Below are 13,084 nucleotides of genomic sequence, written 5' to 3'. Positions count from 1 at the left end.
TTATTCATGCTGCTGCCAATACAAGATGTTTGTAATTGAAATGAATTAACGCATCCAAATGCATCAGTAAAAGCATCTTTGTGAGAAGTCCTCTTCAGTGGTGTTAATAATAATAATAATACTAACCATGGACACTTCACACCAGATGGGCTCATTGTTATGACCACATCCTCCTGCAGCAATCAATCAATGTAATGAATCCCGGAGCTTTTCCAAATCATGTCCCCAAAAATGACACATAGCTTAACATCCTATTTGGTACCTGGTGAAGGTATGCGGATGCCCCTGGTGTAACTGTTGTGTCAGAATTCTCTCTGGCCTCACACTTAACCAGATGACACTAACTAATTGACTTGCAGCACAGCTTAATAAAACTAAAAGCAAAAAAAGCCATGTAGCCAACTCATTACAAAGGCCTCATCCTTTATAGTTAATAAGCCTCTTTTTTTTTTTTTTTTTTTTTTTTTTACTGTTTCTGCCTGTGAGAATTTACAGTGCTGTCAAGGGCAATAATCCCCCTCACTCCCCCTATCCACCTGCTAGATTTAAAAAGAATACTTGCTGATGCAGACATCGGCCAAATTCGGTGTTGACTTGTACTGAAATATTGACATGGTGGAGGAACATTCAATTGATATGAGTCTTCAGAAATTTATAGCACAGCCTAACAACCCCCCCACCACCACCACCACACACACACACCTCCACCACAAATGCAGCTCCAGCGTTTTACAAATAAATAAAGAGTGCGCGTGGGTGGTTGGGTGTGCCTGTGTGGGAGATTTTGCACGATGGAGCACAGCTTTGAACGTTGTGTATTCATGTCTATATTTTCAACTGGTGAAAATCCCACAGATTTGACTCACATGAATGGGCCTGCTGCAGACAGATTTGGATGTTGCTTACTGATGCATGGTAGAGAGAGGACTGTGCACAATTCTGCAGTATCTCAGATACGAAGAGAAAAGGAAAACTCATATGTCTACTAAAAGGATCAAGCCAAGGTGCTCAAATTTTAATTATAGCTTCAATCTGTCGTATCACAGTTTAAACATTAAGCAAATCCTAAAAACATTGTTTATTCTCTTTGTTACTTTTGTATTTAAGTGCACTGGACATTGCAGCCTGCAGGGCAGTGATGCTCAACTTATGGACTGCAGGCCAAATCAGGGCCCCGACAGGCCCCGAACCCTTTTCTAATTCACAATAAAAAATGCAATGAGTCACAGTCGAACTTGTTTATGTACTTTTAGTATACAAAGGGTGCCAGAATGCATAAAACAGCATCAAAATAGAGCTTGTTTATCAAAAAAGTGCCAGCAGAGGATCCCCCACACCCTCTGACTTAGCCTAACTAAAACCCTGATGTCCTAAAATCCTAGAAATATCCTAAAATGCTAGAAAAGTCCTACAATCCTGAAATTGTCCTGAAATCCAACAAATGTGTTCTAGAATGTTCCTAAAATTCTATAAAAGTTGCAAAATCCTAGAAATGTCCTAAAATATCAAAAATGTCCTAAAATCCTAGAAACTAATTTATTTGTAACAAATTTAAAACAAATTGTAAAACTCCCCCCACTTAAACAGGCTTGGATTATTGTCTGCATGACACAATCCTGAAAACAGTCAAAACGAGGGCAAATTTGAACTATTTCAACTGAGTAAAGTTCCATAATTAACGCGCGTCATCTTGTTGGCCTGTCATATCTGCAGAAAAGTTCATGTCGGGCCAATGTTGTCACTCTTAATCTCTAATCTGTTATCTGCAGATGCCAATATTAACCTGCATTCCTCATTGAGGAGGTTGTTTGAGCTCTAACAGATATAAAGTTTTGTGAATGGATGCCTCTTACTGAAATGCACCTTGGAAAGCTTGTTGTTCTTACTAAAATATGTTTGTTTCGATGTAGTTGTTTAATGAAGGGATAATTTCACAGGATCCTATCCAGGGATTGGAACTGCTCCGCCTACGTCAACAAACATTACAAAATGTAATTGTGACTTCTATTTGAGCCCTCGACGTCTGAAATAACTGCTCCCACTTTGCACCTATATTACACACAATACCTTTGCATATATTTGGTATGTGCCTTAACAATTAAGCTACCAGAGAACGAAATGATGTTAACCATTTAAAAGCTGAATAAACTGTCTTGATTTCTATCACAACATGCAAAGACGGCAATGAATAACTAAAGAAGAAACTACCCAAATTTAGCAAGAAATTAGTGAAAACTTACAATAGGGAAACAAAATCAACACAATCAAGGAAATGACCTCATATATGAATATAGTATATATATATATATATATATATATATATATATATAATATATATATATATATATATATATATATATATTAGGCCTGGGCAAGGATTAAAAGTTTTAATCGTGATTAATCACATGAGTTTCCTGCAATTAATCACCATTAATCGCATTGTTATATACAAAATCCAATAATGAATTCGAAAGATGTGTATAACGCACTTTTATTTTAAATGTACTGCCTTATGAATGAAAGTGCCATAACATTTGTTGTGCAAACATTTTTAACATCAGGATTTTTTTTATCCAGTAGCAGTTCAATATAATATTTAGTATAAATCTCAACTTAAACAATGTAATCAAAGCAAAAACAAAACTAAAGCTTATTGCCACTGCCAGGGCATTAATGTTATCCTGTTTGTTATATAAAAAAAAACTGACACAAATTCCTGAGCCACAATCATAACATTTAAAAAAGGGCAATTTCTGAGGTAACAGCAGAAAAATCATTTTTCTTTTATCAGGGAGCAGCATAAAACATCTATGTTCTTTACCAAATGTCCCTGTTGACGAGTGAGGTGAACACAAAAAAAAGTTCACAACTGGGATTTACTGTGCAGAGGAGTAGTCTGTAAAGTCCATGTTTATCCTGTATTTCCTTTGGAGAATCTCAGTCAAAAATGAACCAGAAAACCTTTTCAGTGCACTTTGTCAATTCCTAGAACTTGACGTTTTTACTCCTCTGCACTAAGCCAGTTGCTAAGACATACAAGATTATTTACATTTTCGGATGATAACGAAGCTCTTTTCTTCTGTTCAATATGACCAGCAAGAGAAAACAACCGTTCACTGGGTTGCAGGTGTGGCTAAATACTTCTGTGCATAGGGGGCCAGCCTGCTGTGTGAGCCTGCATGTTTGGACTGAGGTCTAATGGACAGGACTCTGAACTGATGGGTTAAGTCTTCTTCCTGTTCAGAATCAGACTCAGATGAAGCAGCCAATAGGGTTAACTTTTTCTTTGGTGGCTCTGATGTTTGTGACTGAGGCCCACACCTCACTCCTCTCAGCTCTGGATATACACTTGAGGTCCTTGACTCTAGGGTCCAATGCAGTCGCAATCTTCAGATATGCATTGTTGGCATTTTCCTTGCGTGTCTCCAGGTCTTTTCTGAATGTAGACTTGAACTTGGCCACGTAGGCAGGGTCATCATCTGAGCTCTCCATCACCCTAGAGAGATGACAAAAAGCAGGCAGAGCCACAGAGCACGAGACATACTTTTCTCCTCCTAAAAGTTCAGTCACATACCTGCTCCACTTCAGTCAAAATAAATTGCATTCACTTATACACAAAAAAAAATCCTCTACATAATCAAGCTGCATTTACATATTTACACACACATATAAACACACTATTTCTCTCTTACATGCACTCAGACAGGATAGTGAGAAATATGATGTAAAATATACCTGCAAGGCTCCAGCAGCATTTCCAACCTCTGCAGTTTGTCCATTTCAGCTGTAGTTGGCATGGCCATCTTGGTGTCTGTGGTGAGGACATCCCTCAGTGGCTGTTTGTTTCTGCGGATGCTTTTTATCATGCCCAGAGTTGACTTCCATCTGGTTGGAATGTCTTGCACAAGCGACTCCTTCTTTTGTCCATGTTCAACTTGTTGTTGCTCTAATTCTGCAGCATTTGCTGGACTGTGTTTAAAGTGCCCCACAACTTTTCTGCACTTGACCAGGACATTGTCAAACGCAGTGTTATGCAGAGATACTGTGACAGAAAGAAGCGGGGAACATGTTCAAAAGGCAGATGTCTCGCAGCAGTGATCATGTTTCTTGCACTATCTGTGCTGAGTGTGGTGGCTTTATTTGACACATTCCAGAGCTGTGCACTTTGAATGAAGTGTCGCATGCACGTTTCAGCAAAATATCTTTCCTCTGTTTTCATTACTGTCAGGGCATGTGAATGCAGTTCCCACTGTTCATCAACTGTAACTCCAAGGTAATTATTGTTACCCAGTGATGTCCAGTAGTCCCCAGTGAGAGCAACAGAGGGTGTACGCTGTAAAGTTGTCGCTTTTTCAGTCCTCTCCTATTCATACAACTCGTGTACTCTTCTTGAGATGGTGCGTCTTGAGGCAATCTCATAGCTGCCGTCATTTGTTGCAATTCTGAGAACGTTTCTCAGACCGACGTCTTCCACAACATTAATCAGTATGCGGTCTGTAGCTATCCACTTCGCTATGGCATTTGTTGGCATTTTGTTTGTTGGCAGTGAGCAACAGACATTTACAATAATAAAAGAAATAATAAAAACTGCGTTAATGCGTGATAAAATAATTGTTGGCATAAATTAATTAATGAGTTAACGCGATAATAACCCGTTAACTTGCCCAGCCCTATTATATATATTTAAATGTGCATTTGTGTGTGTATATACCTATACACAATGTGTTTATACATATTTTTTCTAGACATTTTCTCTTTTTTATAATTCTTATTTTTTATGTTTCTCTTATAATTTTCTGTCTCTTTTTTTGTTTTTGAACTAACTTAAGGTCATGTTCTTGTCAGCCTTTTCTAATTTCTTGTGATTTCTGGTGCTCTCTTGCCAAGTTCCTCATTGCCTTTTTAGCCATGTTTTCAAAAGAAAGCCAAACCATTTTAGCCTAGGGTCTAAAGGTTCAAGTACAGCACACAAAAGTTTATCCATGAGATCCAAATTTGAAGAAAATCAAAATCCCCTTTCACGCTTATTAGCAGACAAAATCTTTTTTTTTTTTTTTTTACACTCATCTGTTGATGCTGCTTGATAAAATTATGTTTTATGCAGTTCTGACATGGAGCAGCAGTTCGGTTCTATCACAACCACTGGATTTTAGGAATCTGGAGTACTCTCATACTCAGTTATCACTCAGTGATACAACAAAATGTTGCCTCTGAAATCCCTCTGAGACATGGACCATTTCACTTCTTAGAGACGATTATATCATGCAAATAGAACAATTTCTCAAAGCATGTCATTTTTGGTGTTTGCAGTGCTAACACATTGGTTCAAACAGAATTCTAATTGAGTTCTCTGTCGTCTTTTCCAGGTCATGGAACCAAAGGCGTGTTTGAGCTACTGGCAGGCTGGAGGAGAACACGAGAGAATCTTCCATTCAAGGAGCGCGTGGCGGATGCTTTTGCAGATGTAATGGTGTGCTACACCATGACCAGCTCGCTCTACATCATCACTTTTGGCATGGGAGCTAGCCCTTTTACAAACATCGAGTCGGTGAAAATTTTCTGCCAGAGCATGTGCGTTGCCATCTTGGTCAACTACTTCTACGTTTTCTCTTTCTATGGCTCCTGCCTGGTGTTCGCTGGACAGCTGGAGCAGAACCGCTACCACAGTGTTTTCTGTTGTAAAATCCCTTCAGTGGAGTACCTGGACCGCCAGCCCACATGGTTTAAAACCATGATGAGTGACGGCCATGACTTGTCCACGCACCATGACAGTGTCCCCTACCAGAATCACTTCATCCAGCATTTCCTGCGTGAGCACTACACAGAATGGATTACCAATACTTATGTCAAGCCCTTTGTGGTTATTCTGTATCTCATCTATGCCTCTTTCTCGTTCATGGGATGTTTACAGATCAGTGATGGATCAAATATTGTGAACCTGCTGGCTAGTAACTCTCCAAGTGTTTCATATGCTCTGACCCAGCAGAAGTACTTCAGTAACTACAGTCCTGTGATCGGATTTTACATTTACGAGCCAATTGAGTACTGGAACTCCACAGTGCAGGAGCACCTGAAGACTCTGAGTCATGGCTTCAACAAGATTTCCTGGATGGACAACTTTTTCCACTACCTGCGGGTGGTGAATGTGAGTGCGTCAACCAAAAGCGACTTCATCACCATCCTCGAGGGCTCCTTTCTGCGCAGCCCGGAGTACCAGCACTTCACTGAGGACATCATATTCTCCAAAAACCGCGAGACTGATGAGTACGACATCATCGCCTCGCGGATGTACTTAGTGGCACGGACAACGGAGAAGAAGCGCGAAGAAGTGGTGGAGCTTCTGGAAAAGCTTCGTCCGTTGATGCTGATTAACAGTATCAAGTTCATCGCATTCAATCCTACGTTTGTGTTCATGGACCGCTACAGCTCCTCTGTCATCTCGCCCATCCTGACCTCAGGCTTCAGCGTACTCACAATCCTCATCCTCACTTTCTTCCTGGTCATCAACCCCTTGGGGAACTTCTGGCTCATCCTGACGGTAACATCCGTGGAGCTGGGCGTCCTGGGTTTGATGACCCTCTGGAACGTTGGCATGGACAGCATCTCAATCCTGTGCCTTATTTATACCCTCAACTTCGCCATGGATCACTGTGCACCACACCTGTACACTTTTGTGCTGGCCACCGAGCACACTAGGACGCAGTGCATCAAGTTGGCACTGGAGGAGCACGGGGCAGCCATCCTGCAGAACACATCCTGCTTTGTGATCGGGATCATGCCCCTGGTGTTTGTGCCTTCCAATCTGACCTACACACTGTTCAAGTGCTCCCTGCTCACGGCGGGCTGCACCGTGCTGCACTGCTTTGTCATCCTGCCCGTCTTCCTGACCTTCTTCCCGCCGTCTAAAAAGAGACACAAGAAAAAGAAACGAGCCAAGCGTAAAGAGCGGGAGAGGGAAAGGGAGCGGGAGAGGGAGAGGGAAAGAGAAAGGGAGGAGATAGAGTGCATCGAAGTCAGGGAAAATCCTGATCATGTGACAAACGTCTGAGTAGTTTGATATTTTAGCAGTGAGTATCAGTGGGTATCTGGTGGATTTGAGGTATTCTCCAATGGTGAGGTGCTTCTTGAGGTGCAGGGGAGTCTGTGGTGTCCCTTGAGGAGTGCGAACTGGTCACTCTTAACCATTAGTGGCTAAGCCGGCCAGAGTAGAGCGCAGCCCCACTGGTTAGTCATCCAGTCCTTCAGTCTGGACAGTGTATCTCATTTGCACAAACTGCAACATGCTCATGGTTCCAAAGTACTTTCCCAACTATTTGGTATATAAAAACAAGTTAGTTACCAGAACATATGCTTGCTAAATCTGTAATTAAATTCTAAACAAACAGTATGTTAGTCAATCTAAATAATAGCAATTTTATGTTCATCCTGTGCAGCCCTTTTCTCAGAAGAACTGAGTGAGGAACCTAGCAGTCTGTTAAGCCAAGGACACTCAGACAAGTCGGTGAAAGTGGTTTGTGTGATCAAACAAAAGTGTGCAAATGAAACAATGCCGACAGCACACACCTTACCACTCACACTTTGATAGCAGCAAAAAGAAGCGATATCTAATTCTGTTGAAAGAGAGAAACTTTGGAAAGCACACTGCATGCTTTTCTGTGACATTTAAAACAGCTCAACAGCTGAACTGGGCAGATGGCATACACTGTGTCCATTATGAAGAATTATCTTGCACATTGCATTGTGTGAATAGAACTGTCGAGGCTTATATCAGCAGGAGACAAATATTTCTGCTTTATTTCAGTGGTTGTATAAGGTTGAAGGCAATGGCAGAAAAAACTGCCATGGGCTGCAGCATACGAAGACAAAGTGATACATGACTGTCGTGCAGCAGTATTTAAAAAAGGCAGTAAGCCTGAGTATGACTTAAGTAAATCCTAAACCGCTTTTGCACCAGACTGGTGAAAACCAAAATTGACGGATGTTTCCAAGGCTTGAAATATCAAACTTTTCTAGCGGGTTGATAACAATGGAAAGTTTCTGTAAGAGTATGAATGTCTCTGTGATCCACATACAAAAGCTTACGAGCAAGGCACTGGCAGTTGGGAGGTCTGAATGCAATTCAAAACTAGCAGCGGTGCCAAATAGTGTACAGAACTGCTTGACAGATTACTATAACAGCAAAAAGTCTCAGTAAGTTTGAACTTTCATAGGAATCAACCATGAGTCATGAGTTATTCAAGCTTATTTAAAGGACTGCTATTTAATGTTGTTCAGATTTATGAAGCAGGCTTTAAATTAAGCAGCGAGGCACTTTTTGTTAAGTACACTGTGTCATAAATAGTGTGAAAAACTGATAGAGAGCGGAAGTAAAAACTACAGCTTCTGGGTTTTGTTCCAGAAGTGAGAAAAGCTCATTTAAAATCATTGAGTTTTGTTATATAACACATTTCTTTAAATCCAGCCCTACAACGTTACCCTGCTCAAGAGTTCAATTTGAAAAATTCATTCATTCATATTTTTATTTTTACCAGCATTTAAAGCTGTTCTAACCAATATTTTAATGTTGACAATGAATCAAAAGAAAGTGTAATGTGAAAGTGGTCGATTGTAGTGACATAGTCAAAGAGAATTATCACTTGAGCTCTGCAGAGATTTTTTTTGCAATTTTTAGCCCATTATTCTTCAGCCAGCAACTTAATTTTTCATTACTCCCTTTAAACTTTTTTTTCTGGAAGCAGGCGACTTTTTTTTCCTGTAAAAAAGCCTTCATATACCCACTCTTTGCTGGAGCCCAGTCGATATTTCAGCCAGCCGATTTTTTGTCCGATATTGGCCCATCAAAGATATATCGTATTGGCTTCTGTGTTGTCCAAAACACAAAATATGAAAAGTTAATTTTTGACAGGACATAATGTAGAAAAACATGTTAAGAGTAATTTAGAAATACCAAATTCTGAATAAACTTTACTATTTCAGTGCACTGATTTCATTTTCAATAAAGTTTGATTAAACAGTGCAAAATATCCCTCCTCCATTACATATCTATGTTACAAGAATTTGATATCCATATCGAAGGGATAATTGCATTGGCTATTTTATATATAAAATATCGGCTAATATATATCAATACCGAAATGTTTTACTCCCGAATATTGGCATCGGCCCAAACATTCAGTATCAGTCTGGCTCTGTCCTTTGCACCTTTCAAGCAACAAACCGCAGACAGATAAAATTAGTGGACATAGAAAAGCATATGTGCAGTAACAGTAACATATGTCCCTCAGAAGTTGATGGTAACCTGATCAGAGCTTAAAGACTAGTGAGTACTGGATTTCCATTGGTCAGACAACCAGAAATTATTGCTAATGTTACTCTATATCTGCCGGATGAGTAAGTTAAGTAAGGTAATAATTTATCAAGATGTGTTTTTTAGCATGTTATCACATGACCAAAAAATGCTGGGCTAACACCATTCCCCCAAGCCTAAGACCATCTAAGATTTATATCAACAGCTTGACAGAGTGGATATGATGGTTACATTATATGCAAGGCCATGCTAGAAAAATGTTTTTTAAGTATTTATGATTACAAAGGGCTTGAATGCTAATAGTAAGTACTACAAAAGATATCAGAATATGGACAATAAACTATAAGAACATATTTATTTGTGTCAGAAAGACTCATTAAAAACACCCTCAATGAGAGATTCCATTGAGCTAATGGAGAAGGATCCAGCCTGGAAGTGACGTCAACACTTCGGCTTCTCTATTGGGAACATTGCAAACACGAAGGCCTGCAGCTGGTTTTGTCTACGCCGTAAATGAGTATATTTTGCCCCAATACTTCAAATGACATTCCGTCAAAGAATAGTGATGATGTACTCCACAAATACCCTCCCTCAGTTTTTAGTCTTATAAGTCTAAAATGGCTGCCGTCTCCCCAGAAGGTAAACAGTATTATCTACATGTGCCAAGGCCTGATATGAATCTCTGTTGCAGTCCCGAAACAAGGTCAGCAGCTCCCAGAGATACCAATCTCACGCTGACCTCTTGCAGGCAGATTTGAGCTGGTGGCATGTGATAGAGAGGCCCCATATGTGAGCAGATGTGGCTGATTGCGGACCAGTCAATAACTTCTTCGGGGATTGGCTGGTTCTTAAAGGGCTGTCATTGAAGGGACACTGCTGTCTTGTTTCTCTGTGATGCCACTGAGAGAGTGAATGTGTCTCAAAGAGGACACAGAGTTTCACTAAGAGGACAGCTAAACAGGCAGCTGGGGCAGATTTGAATGTTCATATAGGACCAAATGTCGGTGAGAAATACGTGTTTGATGAAGGAGTGCGTGAAGGAAGAACATTTAGTATCAAGTAGCAAATCACTAGTTATCAAAAATTCTATTAAACCCACTTCTTGTATAAATTAACATCAGTGAATACTAAGATGCAAAGGGCACCTGTCATACTTAACCACATTTCCTGCTTTTGAAGAGCTAGGAAATAATATTAAGTGCTGAATAGTCAATGATAAGAACCTGATAACTTTTATCAACCAAACATTGCCCTACTTAGAACTGAGGAGTTTTTGGCTCGCTACTTCCTGCAGGAGCTGCAGTGAATGTCACATTATGTAAAAGCCATGTCATGTTTGTATAGCAAGAAGGCATGAAATGTTTGAAACACGGGAAAGAAATGCAAATCTTAAATAATTTACTTCCCAAAATGAACTGTGTTTGCATGGCACTGTATTGTATGTATGCATGTATTTATTTTTTCTGTATGAAGTCTGCGTATTTTTATTTTCTTGCTACGCTGTAGTGACTTATGTTTGTTGTTTCGATGCATATTCTGTAACACCATGTGCTGCAAAAGAACAAAATGAGTCTGCGAGACATGAGAATCTGTTCCAAAACAAAAGCCAGAGGATATTTCGTGTGTAAAATAACTGTAAATTACTCTTTTCTATATTTTTTAAGAAAAAATATACTATAGAAAGATTTTTAACAACAGAATTTTCTTAAAAAAAAGAACAAAAAGGGAAAAAAAAGTTTAACACAGTAGGCCAGTAATAAACAGTGGAATGTTACCAGTATACTAGATCTTATTCCTTGCACACTTCAGTGTCAATGTTTGTCGATGATTCACGTTTTTATATGGGAAACTGTGGCCATCATTTTATTGTTTGTTTGTGTGTCTTGACTCCTATTCTCTGCTTGGCTCTCACATATAAGGAAATTGTTCATTTCTCAGCAGCCCATTTTTGAACAACAGGTCAGTCTATTGGGCTTTGTAATAATCACTTTGAACAAAAATGTATGGTAGAAATTTACAGAATATAGGAACCTCCAATTTATGTCTGAATTTATGTCTGAAAACTATTACAGTTTGCTATACTGCAGCTGAAGCTTAGCAGCAAGGATTTCAATATTTAGCATTAGTGTTTACTCCTCTGGGTCACCATTCCTAAATATACTTGGTCTCCACTTAGACAACCTGTCATTACTGCCTAGAAAGCTGCTGCTGTTATGTAGCCACATTCACCACTTTTCAACTTTTTTACACTTAGCATCATTCCCAGTGCTAAATGCCATCTGATTCGGCATCTGTGTATTTAAATAGCATCACTAGAAGTTAACTGAATGTATTCTCCTAAGAAAACACATTGGATTTTACCAGTGGGTACTTAAAACAGCATGTAATATGATATATTTAAAACACATCTTTATAATGTCTTTAATCCTCTTTTTACAGAAACCCAGCTTAAAGTATAAACTTGACATTATTCAACATCTTTTCCTATTGTCAACAAATCCTCTGAAAAGACTACAAACGACAATGCGTTTGTCCATCTCTCAATACTTCTTGGCTTAAGCTACCATTTCTGTGGCCCTCTGCAGATAGGCTTTGTTCCCATCACTTAAGTAGTCAACTAATGTTACTTAAACAAGCAGATGTATTTGTTTGCTTATTTTCAGATGTATATTAATAATTTGGGACAGCAAAATATATAAAAATACATATTAGATATCAGACTTTGATACATAGGATCAATGTATTAATGTTTTTGGTCTTTTCACGGGATTCATTGATACAAAACATTGGCAGCCTTATTCTTTAAAACATTTATTTGGCCTGGTATGCTTTATTACAAAATTTAATGAGGTACTAGAATTACTACTATTGAAGTTGACATGCTGTTTGCTCCAAAAAGCTAAGCTTTGTATTTCGTTTTTACATCTTATACATGTTTCTGTGTACATATATAGTTTGACTCGCACACATTTGTATTAAAAATAGATTATTTGGTTCACATTTATTTACTAACTTTACCATCATCATCCATGAATGCAGCATTTCTTTTCAAAAACAGAAAATAGTGACTACAGTTCTTCAAGTGTTGCACATTTTCTAATGTTAAACATCAGTTTCATGGATCCATTCTGTAAGCGTCTGCTATATAGTGTGTTTGACCTCTACTGGGATACCAAACTAAATGTATGTGATACTGTGACATTACAGCTAAAACATTACAGATGGGAAGTTAAGTGAGGTTGCCTGAGAAACTATTATTCACTAATCTAATGAATGCCTAATCACTAAAAAGCGAGAACAGGATTAAAATAGAAAAAAAAATATGTTCAAATATTTTGTGGTATTTTGAAAGTCAATGTTTGGATAGTTGGGTGTACTGTAAGTCTCATGGAGTTCTTTGACCATGCACCAGCACATATTCAGTTTGTACAACCAGGGACAGCACAATATTTCCACAATACAAGGCAATACAATTATGCAATCACCACTTCGCTTGCTGAATAATCTGCATTGCAACCACAGCCTCAGAGGACAAATTGCTGTTTTATTGCAACTCATCTATCTTGTATGTCAACCAACTAAGCAAATAAAAATAGGCTCAAGTTTTCATCAAGCCTGTTATTTAATGGCACCTAGTTCAACATTTGTCATAGAGTTTTTACATTGTGTAGACAAGTTCAAAACAAAGTGAGGTTATTTTAGTAATCTGAGTAATTTGAGTTCAATTGCTGTTGGTTAAACAGGCCAGCCTGATGTGACTCCCAGGGTATTCAACAC

At 38.9% G+C, this 13,084-nt stretch overlaps 1 protein-coding gene across 1 annotated transcript in view; it reads left to right on the top strand.

The window, feature by feature from the left end:
- ptchd4 (patched domain containing 4) overlaps window positions 1-7,048 on the top strand; it is a 62,555-nt gene extending 55,507 nt beyond the window's left edge. Inside the window, exon 3 of the mRNA XM_042503864.1 lies at window positions 5,367-7,048. Coding sequence (XP_042359798.1) covers window positions 5,367-7,048 — 1,682 coding nt within the window. The remainder of the gene's footprint in view (window positions 1-5,366) is intronic.
- The last annotated feature ends 6,036 nt before the right edge of the window (window positions 7,049-13,084 follow it).

Source organism: Plectropomus leopardus, chromosome 16 (genome assembly GCF_008729295.1).
Source record: "Plectropomus leopardus isolate mb chromosome 16, YSFRI_Pleo_2.0, whole genome shotgun sequence".
NCBI classification, from domain to species: domain Eukaryota; kingdom Metazoa; phylum Chordata; class Actinopteri; order Perciformes; family Serranidae; genus Plectropomus; species Plectropomus leopardus.
Note: the sequence above shows the minus strand (reverse complement) of the source record. Positions and strands in the feature narration are given on the sequence as shown.